General features: G+C 37.8%; 1 protein-coding gene and 1 long non-coding RNA gene across 4 annotated transcripts in view; one reads left to right on the top strand and one right to left on the bottom strand.

Annotated features, from left to right (window-relative positions):
* LOC110847975 (zinc finger protein 704) overlaps positions 1–14,702 on the top strand; it is a 41,850-nt gene that overhangs the window by 10,045 nt on the left and 17,103 nt on the right. For both annotated transcript variants that reach the window (XM_035850609.1, XM_022095048.2), the window contains exons 3-7: positions 80–203; positions 322–345; positions 492–626; positions 10,386–10,480; positions 10,646–10,711. In XM_035850609.1, the coding sequence (XP_035706502.1) occupies positions 80–203; positions 322–345; positions 492–626; positions 10,386–10,480; positions 10,646–10,711 (444 nt within the window). The remainder of the gene's footprint in view (positions 1–79; positions 204–321; positions 346–491; positions 627–10,385; positions 10,481–10,645; positions 10,712–14,702) is intronic.
* LOC118435149 lies at positions 9,581–10,727 on the bottom strand. Of its 2 annotated transcripts, none has more exons than XR_004834534.1 (2): positions 10,631–10,727; positions 9,581–10,579 (listed from the first exon to the last, which is right to left on the bottom strand). It is a non-coding gene; the product is annotated as an uncharacterized LOC118435149 (long non-coding RNA). The 2 variants fall into 2 exon arrangements; XR_004834535.1 differs by having other exon boundaries at positions 9,581–10,563; positions 10,631–10,697.

The raw sequence follows: 14,702 nt of genomic DNA, 5'->3' as shown, positions 1-14,702 counted from the left end.
GCTTTTTTACTATCAAAAATTAAAATTCCGAAGGCATAAATGATGGTAAATAGCCGTACAAAATTATCAAATAATCTAGGTCAAAAAACCCGGACGAACTCCATTGCTTTAACAACTGCCACACCGGAATCACACCCAACAGCAAATACGTGGTTCGCTTCGAGACTGGAGAAACCAGGGAATTTTCCGAGAGCGAACTCGTCGTAAGTTATATGTATATTCTCAAGCTACGTATAATTTATAGATCCATAGTCTCCGCACACATATGTATGGATTTGGATTGCATGCAAGTGATTGTTGCTATTTTGTTCTGTACAACAGGGTCCAGGATTTGGCAATGTTTCAGTAAGTCCATCCATTTATTTATTTTTCGATGCGCTATAATATTACCAGGTCTCTTGAAGTAATACACAAACTTCATTAACTTGCGTGTCTATCTACGATATAAACATATAACCCACTCTAATTTACAATATTTTTTTCCAAAATAGAGCCTCAAGCTCCGGACAGGTCAGAAAGTGTTTGTCACCCACAACGGGCGAGAAATTTCTGGCAATGTGGTCTATCACCGGCCTCAGATTGACGAAGTTCTTATCAACATCCCTCCAACGCCCGGTTCTAATGAGGTAAGCAATTTGCTCCATAGTCCTGCATGAAGAATAAATAGGTCGTAGGCCAACATTTTTTGGGCTGCCCTTCCCGAGTTACATAATGGTTAGTTAAAGGGGGAGAAAGGGCCATGTTGAGACGGTGCGTCTATAGAGAGAGCAAAGGAGAGAGAGAGAAAGCAAGTGGGGATATTTCAGGGCTACGTGCAGAATAGTTTTGACCATGAATGACGTGAAACGAGCAAGGACAAAGGAGACCATACACATTTTCCAGACAGGCATCATCATCCTCCAACTCTCACCAGCAAAATCTCGTTCTGTACAAAATTCAACTTTCCAATTTAACTAACAAGCTGACTCGACGAGAGGTGATCAAAGAGTGCTTATTATTATTTCCCCTCGTAGTGTGCCCACAAAACAACAACCACTGCTGCTGGACTCGAGTTGCATTGCTTATATATATTGCACACTGGTTTTTGAAGCCATGTGGAGCATGGCATGAAGAACAGCCGTTTGTTCGGTGAACTCGGTTCACCAGTTCTTTGGCCTGGCTTCCAATGTTGTTGTTTTGGTTCCATTTGGTGCGCAGTTTTAGAAGGTGGAAGGCGCATGTACAAATAAAGCGAGGTTTGCTGGTGGTGGGTGTTGCTGCCTAAAAAGTTTCAATCTTTTTTCTCGTTTGCATTGCACTCCTTCTTTACAACCGACGACGACGACTTTTGTAACACAAAGATGATGAGAAGACTTTCCATGTTTTACGTGGAGGTCTTTGTTGCCATCCTGGTGATACTCTGATGGTTTTATTAAGGAGCACAAGGAGCTGAAGCTACTTCTTGCAATCGGTTTGTCCGTCAGCATGATAACTTTCGAGCGAATCAATTTTTCTAGTTCTGCTTTTGGATATCGACATTCAATTTTAAAAGTAAGAGAAAGTTCGTTAACTGACCTTATGGGTCAAAAGGTCATAGCGCAACGGTGATGAGGTCAAAGGCCAAAAATGCAGAATTTATCGTTTCGACGGAAATCACCAGCATACGCACGACCTGATGAGGTCAAAGAATGTCAAAGAATATCAAATTTTCGCATGCACATTTAAATTTAGTAAGTTCAGTACAGGATTTTCAGCACTTAGTTTCTCCTACTTCCTTATATCTGTTGTTAGTTTATTTTGTAATGCAACGTCTCTTCCAATTTCATCCTCATATGCATACATGATAGCCGCACAAGTACCGGGTTGCAATATGCACCAATCTTACGCGTATGTATAAAAAAGGAATTACAGATTTTGTTCTCATATGTATGACCCTTGTCTGATTGTATTCATGCCTAAAAGCTGAGTAATAAACCAAGTAACAGACCGAACCAAGTGAATTACAAAATAAGTTTATTGAAATCACCTAACCACCACCACCACTATTCCTGAGTCAGCTAGATAAATTAATTGTGGGGTAGTCACCCACGAAGTACCGGAGAAAATAGATTTTCCGTAACCGCGTCCAAGTTTTACCTCATTGAGGACAATAACTCGAAAGTTACATTTTTCTAGGCTCATTTTGGTAGTCTGTCAGTCGTTAAAAAAATATTAAAATTGTCAAACAAAAAGGCAATGTACTGTATTGATTAAACTGAAATGTTAACAGTCCAAAGAACAAATTCAATCGTCGTCTCTCCCTCGTTTGCATAACTCGTTCAGAATCAGCACATATGCAACGGTGCAGAGAAAAAAAGGAGGATAAATAAACTCATTTATTTGCAAATCTAATTCAGTGCACAATGTGTCCTGGGTATTGACTGATGTTATCGCGGATTATCTCGGTAATCTCAACAGAATGACCGTTTTGTTCAATAAGTTGGTTTACTTGAACTCTAGAGTCAAAGTTGAAAAGGAATAGGAAATGACAGCGAGCGAGTAAGTGATGGTGGTGGTGTTTTAAAGTGCATTTTGCATTTTGTTTGCCAGTGTGTGACGCCTGGTACAAAGATTACAAGATGTTGCTCTTCTCTAAACTAAATAGTCGTCACTGCATAACTCTGCACTCGGCGGATCATCGGCGGATCATCGTTGGCTGCATCTTCTTCTTCTTGGTTGACATGTGGTTAATGACTGGCTCAAAAAATATTTTCTGACACCTTTTCCCAAGTCCCTCAAACACTTAAACTTGATCCAACTTTCGAACTCGCAATAAAAATGAGTACGCATTAGGAAAGACTCCTCAGTCCAGTTACTTATTTTCTGCCTTTCTCGCATAAATTACACGCTCTCGGTTCAACAGAGTTCATCTTTTTATCTGCTACGAGAAAAGGGAATAAACTATATTTTTTGTGTTTTGGAAATGTTTTTCTTAGAATTCTTGTCGGTAATAAAAGATGGTTTTTATGCCACTTTAGCTATAACCAACCAACCACCACCACGACCGCTACGCATTTACATAAAATTTGCTGTAGGTAGTTTTTCGTAAACTGAAATTGGTGCAATTTAATTTTAATGGGATTAGATCCATTTCACCTGAATTTGGAGAAGAGGGAAAAATCAAGTCCATGACAATAATGTGTGCATGGATCGATTAGGTCGATTGAATACACGGACTATGCAATACCCAAATCCTCGAAATGGTGTTTTTACCCAAATTTTGGTTTTGTAATGTCAACATTACACACGTCACACTGATGTAATGGATTTAGTTATTTTTCTATGTTCTTGATATGATTTGAACACTTTGACACTTGAAGGATGGATTGGAATGGATGTACATATGCACATACGTAGTAGTAAGTGCTAAGCAAGAAAAAAAACAGTGAAATTTACCAGGCACAGAAATTCACCAGATCATCACAAGTAATAAATAGCAACAAATTTTACCACCATCAAGACACCACCACTTTTGTTAGTAGGTTAACTGATTCGGTTGGAACATCTAATGGCACATTTTGCTCTGTTTATTTTACACATCCACCAGTAAGTGTGTGTCACAGTGGTGGATGCATATTTGACTAATTTTACTTTTTAATGGTGACGGGAAACTACTTGGATAGGATTACAGGCTGAAATGTGCAATGTTTGCACTATTGCCTGCAAAATCATTTAGAAGGCCGTATTAGACACGGTAAACCAATACACACAAATACATGTATGCATATTCGAAATGCAAGCATTGATGTGTGATACACGTTTCGATTTGTAAATACTCGATCAAGTTATATCTTTGCTGGAGTGAAAACATTTTTGCAAATAGTTTGATCAAACAAAACATCAGATACTGTATGCACATACGCCGGCTCACACACGATTGACAATTTCCGAATTGGGTTTGTTTCTTCCAAGAACTAATTGCATAATAAATTACTCATAGATTTAAAGCTTGTTCGATTTCCGATTCTACGTGTCCATGTATATCCATCTGATGAGCATGCATACATATGTAATTGAGATTGCTTACGTAAATTCATGCCATGCAAAAACTTATTGTGTTGCGTAAACATTGAGGCGGTCAATAATGGCATTCACGCAACAAAAGGAAGGGTCATGTTCAATGTGAATGATCATGATTTTAACGTACCTACACGCTCAGTCAGTGAGGTTAATTATGCATGCTCGCATATACGAATGATTAAAAAAATATTTCATACGGTCGCTCATTTCCTGTGAACAGTAGGTGATTACCAATTCCGAGTAGTTTTCTGCTGATGGCAACATTTCCACTGCTCAATGTGTGCATATGGACAGGAGTCATTACTGAGGCGAAACTTTTAATTCTTGCGACTACTCTCTGGAAAGAGAAATCTTACAAAAACTTTCGTCATGTTGTTGCCCGGTTGTGTGTGCTGGTAGGAACCGTGCAAGGTAATAATTAAGGGCATTGCATTGCAACCACATAATAACATGTTGCGAGCAAAGGAAACCGGTTGAATGGACGACTGGTGAAATGGACCATGTTCCGTGATAGGTTAGGTTACTTTGACTTGGATCAGCCAACAACCTTCATTCGCAGTTATTGTACTTTATTCAATTCAATATGAGCAACATATTCACAGGCTGAATTGAAATGAAATTGCAACAACCACACACACGGGCATCACGTTACACTGGATAGCAATTTTTTTATTGGGCTCAAATTTGCTTGTTTCATTCGTTCAGTCCAATAAATTGCAACCAAGTTCGCATTGACCAATTATTTACCCCACGATTTTTGTAGCTGATACGAATTTAAACTCTTGCCTTTTTACCTTGCCATTGTGTAGCTGAACTTTTCTGCAGACAGTTTGACGTTTGTTCCTCTCATCGCATGTATGTATACCATGCTCATGGTTCATGTGCACGGTCATTATTCCTGCTCCAGCAGTAATAGGAATAGTGACCAACGACCTACCAAATAAAAGGTCAATTTATTCTAACACGAAATGAGAATCACTGTTACTTATTTAGATACGAAATGTAGGAGGAAATATATACGCATAGAGTTGAGCATGCACTGTGTCGAAAAATAAGGGAGGAAAGTGAATGACTGATTAAGTGAAAAACTTGGTTTTGATTTCTGAGATTTCATAGAATCCGAAATATATAATGTTTTCTGAATGGTTCATGAATTCAAATGAAATGGTAATTCACCACAAAAAGACAACTCACTGCAATACTATTGGCATTTATTCATTCCGCGTGTTTTCCTTTCGAGAGGTTAAACCACAATGTGTTTTGAATCAGGGATAATATTGCTCATTCTTTTGACACGTTTTTTTGCACAGCGTACGTACATACAGCCACACTCACATTTATGAATGTGGCCGAAGAGTGGTTGTGCAGATCGAGATGATGCGTGCTGATGTTGTATGCATGTGATACTCTTCATGAGGATGTGACATCAATAATTGGAGAGCAGAGTTCATTTTACTCCAGTTTAAGTTCAGAGTCAGAGCCGAGTCTTTTATAAATGTTCTTCATATGTCGAATAACTGCGACTTAAAAAATAGTACAAAAGGCTGTTGTTTGCTTAAATTTTTTGGAAAGGTTTGCGTGCTGCTAAGAAGGTGAAACGAAAAATTGAGCCAGACGACGACACAAAATTGCTGTGGTATTATATTATATTATACACATCAGATCGAGACAAAAGTCTGGTGGTTGAGATAAGATGGGTCGGAGTACTGCCGGTATGTGAATTTTGTGAATCATATTCACATTATTTGTTCAATTATCGTCAATTTTTGTTTAAACTGCGTTGACCTTACATGTGCTGACAACACGCTGGTGCGATAGATAGCGTCTCCTAGATTAAGGAAAGTTGTTGGTTATGCAGTAGAGTTATTTTGGTGTTGGTTAGTGCTTGGCTACATACACCGTGGGCTGTTGTTGTTAGTTGGTTTACCAGACCAGACAACGATTATTCTGTTTGTCTACCAGTCTGCCTCATTTTGATGTGGTTTATATTTTTGCACTTGGAGTAATTATTATCTGCATTTGTCCTTATGTTTTGGGGCTTATGCATGTATGCCGCCCTCGATTTTGTGTTATGTACGCACACACATTCATCGGAATGAAGGACTGATATCTTTGTTTATTTACTCTGTGTTCCATATCAAATTCATACGAATGAACTGCAGAGAGAGAGAGAGCACAACACAACAGCCTTTAAATTCATTGACTGAATGAAGATGAATTCAAATTCATTCCTTGTTGAATAGCATTAATACTGGATGGCATCGCTTGTATCTGAATTTGCGACACATATTCAGCCACTCGAATAAAATAGCAGCTTTCAATTGCAAGAAATATGTACAATGGTAACGACACAATAAAATAATTCAGTCAATATCGCCATAATCCAAAAAAGTTACTGTACTTTAAATTGACATTATTAAGTCAGATCAGTGACACGCAGAGACAGAACAGGAATTGATAAACAGCACACCTTGTAATCTAAAATTTAACTTTTATTGGATGGCGACGACGGCGTCGAGTTGTTGACAAACCGGCATCTACATTTTTATAATCTCATTGAATCACTTGACTCAACTTACTCCACACATATGTGCATCCACTACGACGCACTTTGCAGACGACGAGTTCGATTAAAAATGGTTAGTTTATACAATTCTACAGAGTAATAAATGCCATCATAGTAGTAATAGCGCATAGTAAGTAAGTAAGTGCAAACATTAATATTCTTGACTCTCACAAGCCTATAGACGACAACATTCCTCCTCGTTAAACAGAAATTGTGGAAGCCAATTAATGTTAAGATGAGTCTGTATTGGTGAAGCAACTGTTTTTCATGTTACTATGAGACACACACACACCTGATATGATGTGTGTGGAGGACATGGTGATAGCAGTTTGCAGAAGATGCGTCGCAACCAAGAAATTGGGTTGTATCAACAACTTTCTGCTAATTAATTCGTTGCACCCTCTTCTTCCCCACCATTCTACCACAAACGTAAATATGTAATATGTAGCAGTGGTGAGACGCAACCACAGTGCCGTATATTGACAAATCCTTACTTATTAGTATTTGAATACTTATAGGCATCAAAATAATTCAAGTGCATATGTATCAAATGCAAGGACTTGGTTATAACGTACCTACATATAGAATCAAATATACGATCAATGTGGCGTTGCACACACTTCCATTGCCACTAATTCATATTAACGTAATAAGATTTGATTTTGATCTGACACTGCTGCTCTTTAATCAATTAAAAGATTTGCTATCTCTTTGATTTATTAAGGGTAGCGGGGCTGGTAGTTAAAAAGGTTATAGCTGTGCTCGCATTACATGTACACTCGCAAGATTAATGTTATCTTGTTTCCCTATCGTGCTAAGAATGTTAAATTTTGGGAAAATTAGCAGGACAATCTCATATCGAGATTGTGATTTGATTATAGTTAAAATTTAGTGTTGGTAGGTACATAACCGGCAATCAAAGAATGATTTTATTTCGTAGCATGCAACTGAACTCGTCTCTCATGCAATGCTTTTGCACAAAAGACATCTTTCTTTCTTCCTCCACCACTACAATACTCGAAGGAAAAGTTGTCTGTATATGTAATACGCGTTCGCCAAAGCCAGAGAAGCAGCAACTTCTCTCTGTATGCAGCTCTCACCTCATCCGATATAATCGTCATTTCTTGCCAAGTTGAAATTGCTCATGTGTGTAAACAAGTGTAAATAGGAGGTAACTGCACCATAAAATAAAATAAAACTGTTGATTGTTGCACCTAAATAAACTATATTATTTCCATTCGACACTTTTAAGAGCAGGGGGAATCATAGATAAAGAAGTTGAGATACAACATTAAGCTCGGACTCGTACGAAAAAGTTGAACTCGATGTTCAATTGGCAAAGTATTTTCTACTCAATTACTTTCGCAGAACTAGAGCAGGTAAAATTCAGCAAGACACCGGCTCTGCAATAATTTCTTTTGGCGTGGTTTGGTGACTACGTAAGTACGTGCTGTGGCTGTGGCAGAAATTTATGATTACCACGATGGGCACAAGTGCTATGGACTCTTACTAAATTTAAAGTAGCAAAACAAGATGAAATTCAAATAAAAAACTGAAAAGCGATACTGCACAGAAAAAAGAGAATTTTCACAATAGCAACGACAATAAGCTATTTAACATAGGCATACATGTAGTGCGAAGCATCATAGTAAATTGCATGCGTAATTTGGTGGGACTACTATAAAATACGGTTGACGGTATATGTACCTACGTATGTAAAGAGGCATGGGTTTTATCACTTCGCACGAATTCATGTGTCACTTTTTACGAAATTTAAGAGATCAAGTTTTAAATTCAGCCAAAGATTTTGCATGCAAACTATCAGCTTTCTTTATTGTTCAAAAATCTCCAATCCAATCCGCTTGTAAAACGCATTTCACACACGCAGTTTAAATTGCCACGACTTCGTGTATGCATGCATATAAATATATAAATACTTAGGTACATGCTCACATAGACAAACGCACATTCATAAGAATAGGATAACACAATTTGGGCAAACCCCGTACTTGATATGCGGTTAATTCCACCTTTTTGTGGTTATGTTATGATTTGAAAATGGAAACGCTGAAAAGTTGGTGATTGGGATGTAAAGATTTTTTCTTGGTTTTTGATGGATTTGTGGAAAAAATACATATAATAATAGTGTCATGTGAAGGAAAGAACGAAAAGAAGACATTGTTGTTGCTGCTGGTGCTTAGAGATGATGAACAATTGCGCTCTTCTAACGGGATAACATCCTATCCACTCGTCTTTCCACGCTACAAGTTTCTTCACATATGTACGTTTTTGCAAACTCATTGTGCACTCACCACACATTTATACGTACGTACACCGTAGAACAGGAGGAGGTGGACATTGCCATTAAATGGGTTTTCTTTCTGAGATGCGAGTGTTACCTGCATCGGATAATTGGCAAGCCTACATATATAAATTGGCTTGCATATGTATTATAAATGCCTTCTCAGCCAACGAAACCGGTCTGTTGTGATTCTGTATTATGCCCAACTTTGTAGATTCTGACTAACTGACTAAAATGATGGCTGGTTACGTTCGATCAACCCAGGTTTTATCGTATTACATACTACACATAGATACCCCCATCAAACTACCAACTATTAAAGTGATGCCGGTATAAACATGGATTGGGTAATGATAATATTGGCTGCATTGCTTAGGTTGTCGTTGTCGAGTCATATAGTTTGGCTCAATGAATTTTGTTAATAATAACTTTAATTGGAAATTCCATGAGTGGAATCCGATTCTGTTTGGAAAATAAGGATGTCAAGCAATATCGTAATTATTCGTTAATCTCGCTTTTCGAAAAATTGAGTTAATTTACGTTGAAATGCGAAAAGAGTGCCACTATTGCGGTACGTACGTACAACACTTGGATTGTAACATGGTGAATGAGTCATTTTTTACCTTTGGAAATTAGCGATTGAGATTGTGTGCAAATTTAATAAAAAAACTTGGTTGGTTTTCTGCAGTTTCATAAACTGGTTGTAATTGCATATACAGAGTCAGCACTAAATTATACTTCAATTATGTTGGAAAATATCAGATAGCCGTGACCATGTCACGTTGTATTTCAAAATTTTCCGTAACAGTCGAGACTCACACTAATTGACAAGCAATTATATACCTAGACTTTTAGTATACGATATTTCATATCAGCACTTGTTGTACGTATTTACATATACACATCTAGACCAACTTGTTATTAATAAATTTGTATAAATTAGGGCTAGACAAAGGCTAGTGGAAATCTCATTTTTGTAATTTTCGCTAGATTTCAGAGAAAATTTCCTCAGCATGTTGTTGGGAGGAGGGTCGTCGTGTTCTATTCACTGATTTGTGGTTCGTTTCTTTCGCCGGTTTCTGAATACGTTTAAATGTACGATGACGCTACATACATAAACCCAACATTTCGCGCAACACTGCTCTTCCTGTTGGTTGTGGTTTAGCTAAAGACAACAAAAAACAGAAATAATTGTGTATGCAGTTAGACCAATTCTTCTCGTGTTCAGTCAAATGAAATCTCAGCCGAGCTCGAAATCTATGTATTTGCTCGTTTTGATTTTGCTCCTGATTTGGTGCCCATTTTGTACAATCTCCTTATTAGCAAATTAATGGTAACAATGATAATGATACGTTGCACATGGAGCCATTTGAAACAAAGGGAGGAAAAGAAAGATTCTAGGAGAAACAATGGAGCTAATTTGATTGTAAATTACGAAATGCAATGTAAACTAATCTTTCCTCTCTGATTCTTTTATAGATTCCTTTCGATGTAACCAAGAAGTTGGATGAAGTTCGCTTGTTGGAATCAAGGAAATCTGCAAGACTCCAGGAGCAGGATTTCGACTTTGCCAGGTACGAAATACGTTTGTTTTGGTGCAACAATTGCACGTCCAGAAGTACAAATGCTAGGGTTGCACCGAAAGAACCTGTTGCGTCTGTCCGTCCTTGCATCTTAAGAATTTTTACACATATTATTGCAAATCGTTAATTATTTATCTTTACCGTTCTTTTGCCCAGACTGGTAGCTGACCGGAAACGTAACCAACAAACTGCTTCGATTGACGTCCCACGGAGTTCCACTATGTAAGTGATGGCATAAACACTTTTCCTAGTAGCAACAATAATGAAGGGTGTATATGCATTTAAATTTTGGGTAGTAAACACTGCATGAACTACACCTCGTTGTTGTTCCCATTATTGGGATCACGTACATACTCCCAGTTTATTATTATATTCTGCGTCTGATTAATCCCTTTTTATCCTATTTATTTGTTCACATTTTTTTGTTTGAATTGACATGGGTGGCTGCTGTTCTATCCTGAATTGTTCAAAACATTTGCATTCAATGTAACTTCACTATTGGTACTTGGCATACATCAACTATGGCAAATATACAAAACGAGGGTGCTACAATTCCTGCATGGATACAATGTATGAATCTGAGTTATTGCAAATTGAACCAGGTGTGATTAAAATTAAAGCTAAAAAAAGTTGGTAATCAGAGTGCATAAGGGAAAATGTGAGCATTCTGTTGTGCATACATCGAAGAATGGGCAATAATTACTATTATGTGAGAGTCTTGAACTCTATTAGGAAAAGGAGGAGGATGGAAGAATCCTCTTTTCTACTCCATTTTTATAATATGTGTCTGCAGCGCTTAATTCTAGTGTGATTTAAACTCAATAAGACATTCAGGAGTGAATTTTCAAGTTTTCAGGAGGAGCGACTTGATTTAATTTGTCGGACAGGTTGGGTTCAGGTAAACCTGCAATTTAGTTTCATCAGTCAAAACATTTTTCCTTACCAAGAGTACGGTTAATTGCATGTTTACTTGGGTGAGTTATTCAGTTGCGAGTTGCACTACTTAACTCTGAGATTGTTGGACGTGGCTGCCGTTTCTGTTGCATGGCTGATGGTGGTTGGTGATCCATCATACAGATAAGTCAGACTGTTATGTATAACCAACATTTGAGGTTGAGATTAATTACTCGTCATAATAATAACAAAGCTGTGTGATTAAATGTGCATGATACAGACAGGATACATAAATACGCAAGAATGAGATGCGCCGCTATATATTTGCATATAAACTCTAATTTGTGGAGAGCCTTATTGAATGAGACGACATATCCTCATTGTGCCTTCAGGCCAATAGAAAACTGGCTTGCTTGAGGTCTTGTCCTCTAAAAAAGTGAATTTGTCTGGGGCACAAATTTCCATAACTCTTTGGATTTCTTGTCATTTAACAATGCTGCCAAATTCTACAATGTAACTGATGATGCTCACTTGAGCCGTTTACGAAGAAGTGATGGCAAAGTATTATATAGCTTTATTAAAAGGAGAATATTCGAAAAATCAACTGCGCACTTTTTCAGGTTTCGTATTTATGCCAAAAAGCAGACAAGTTATTTACTAGCAAACATCCATTGAGTTGATATTATTATTGCCGAAGAATCTGTCCCATTTTGATTTCATGAATATACTAATAAATTTGAAACACTTGTAATCTCAAGACAAAGACCTGTGAAATGCGCCTACGAATTTTGTACAATTTTAAATATTGCATAAAATAGAAATACTTTGAAAAAAGAGATGGGCTGCGCTGTCACTGCCGCTGTTGTGGTTCGTTAGCTGTTCTGTTCAAAGCAATTTTTTAAATTGTCACATTATCTTGCTAAGCACTTAGGCATTATCTTGTGGTTAAAGTTTCGCAATGTATGTCACGAATTTTAGAGGTAGGTAATTTCATCGAAAATTGAGTCGAGAAGTTTAAATGACTGTGTCCTGTTGCGGCTAGCTATCCACTAACTTTAGTGTAGGCACATATTTACGTACGTACATATGCAGGCATATTTTGTACGGCGATGAAAATAACGTTAGAATGGAGACGGTGAGAATTAAATGGCTTTTCAAAAATAAGCAAAGCCGGTATGTCGCATGAGATTTTTTCCTATCTACATCCACGGAGAATTAGCAATTTGCCATTTATTTTTTGGAATAGAGAATGGCACGGTAGGTGATTTGATATTGTTCACACTTTTTGTTGCGTAAGCTGTGGACGAAATGCAATATTTGTAGAGCTGCTGAGTATACAGGCACATCATCATAAAGCCAAACTGCCCATCCAAGTCATGAAAAGACCTCCAAGAATCTCGAATCATGTGCCGTTTAATGTGATTTATTTTTCGTAGCACTAATTTAGTTAGTTATGCAGCATTTGTCTCTCTATGTAATATGTGGCAACCATCATCATTGACATATAGGCCTATAAATTAAGGGAGAAAGGAAAGTATGCCGTTTTCGTTGTGTCCTCGAGAATAGAGGAGAATAATGTAAATGCAAATATAATGGTTCATCATAAATAAAGTATCTTTAAGCAATCACTGTCTGCATATATGTACATTCAAAAAGAGCATTAGGCCAAAGCAAGATTTGCCTTTGAATAGCAAATGATACACACACACACACATGTGATAATGATGACGATGTTATTCCCATCACAATTTTCAGTACTTACGTATATTGTCGAATATCGAGAATTTGGCGATTAGCCCTCATCTGTATCAGGAGAGGCAGAGCGGATTAATGATTTGCGTTGGCTCATGGTTGTGGAACCTGAACGAACGAATGAATGAGGGACGTGATGTCATATTATGGATTGTGAAAGAAATTTAAAAAAATGAAATATTACTATACGATGTTACAACTTTGGATAAAACACATGTACGTAGAAAAGATCGATTATTTCATTTAAAACATGTCTCAAAGACCTACAATCTATTTATTCTGGGAATCATAGTTTCATCCAGTAAGAAAATACGCCGCAGCATATATGTTGGAGGCTCAAAATGAGATGTGTACATCATTGTCATGCAAGCCGGAAGTAAGAAGTAGCAACAGTAGCTTCAGAACCAATATACACAGAATAGTTGAGCAGGGATAGCAGTCGCGAGGATTGATAATACTTAAATATTGAACTGACAGAGTGAGAACGGAGCTCATTCGACAAGAATCGCAATCAGGGCCAAGGCTGGTCATGTCGAAACTGGCAATGTTGATTTTGACGTTCGTGTGCGTTGCAATAAGCTATTTTGAGCTAGCAAATATTTTAATTTGTCATATTTTTAGCTATCTGCCACACCACCACCAACATCACCATGTTAAACTAATAAGCACATACAGAATGCATACGAACTACAAGCAGTATTACGGTTGCGACAAACCACCAACCAACCATCATGATTTTACATTGCAAAAACCGCATTGTGCAACGCAATATCGGCGTTGGTATAGAAAATGGGGGACAAAATGTGAGGGAACAAACAAGTGGCGATAAAGCAATAATGGCGACGAGGCGACGGAGGCTCGGGCCTCGACAAACCGAAAGTAGGTCACCACAGATTTCACTGCCTGCAGCTTTGCACTAAAGAACGGGAATCGCATACTTTGCAAAATAGAGAAGCGGCGTTGTTACGTGGTGCTAGAGCTGTGGTGAAGGAATACTTGCTGCTATTGGAATAAACGTAACGTGAGCTAGCCAAATCTGGGACTTGATTTACAAACAAGTGCTAAAAACTACTCATTGAAGATGGGCTTCGCAGCCTGCGAGTAGACTTGACGATGATGATGATCAGTAAGAGTGGTGTGTATTTAGTAAATGGTACTCCGAGCGGGGGCTGATGCTGAATTCTTGTTGTAGTTCGAATTATGTCATTATGTCAGGGGTAGAGATTCATCGACATTGCTGAATTCCGCACAACATCCGCAGTCCATTCGGAATGGGATAAATTATGCTCGTGCATGAAATTAAGGCAAAGTACACAAATATGATCTACGTTGCGTAACCTTATCAATACTAACTATTCATAGCGTGGGCACATGTTATGATCTATTGTGCTACGTGAATATGGACGCATGTAGAATAACCCAGACCATTATTTATTACCATGTATAAAAAAAATAAGGTTGAAGGAGTTGCAAAAATATTGATTCCCAAGCACAAATCCATTTCAGGGCCAAAAATATAAGCATTTGTACTTGTGGTTTGACGTCAGAGAAAACTATGAATGTCTAT

This window comes from Folsomia candida, unplaced genomic scaffold, assembly GCF_002217175.1.
Source record: "Folsomia candida strain VU population unplaced genomic scaffold, ASM221717v1 Fcan01_Sc003, whole genome shotgun sequence".
In the NCBI taxonomy this organism is placed as follows: domain Eukaryota; kingdom Metazoa; phylum Arthropoda; class Collembola; order Entomobryomorpha; family Isotomidae; genus Folsomia; species Folsomia candida.
This window is presented reverse-complemented; position numbering and strand designations above follow the sequence as displayed.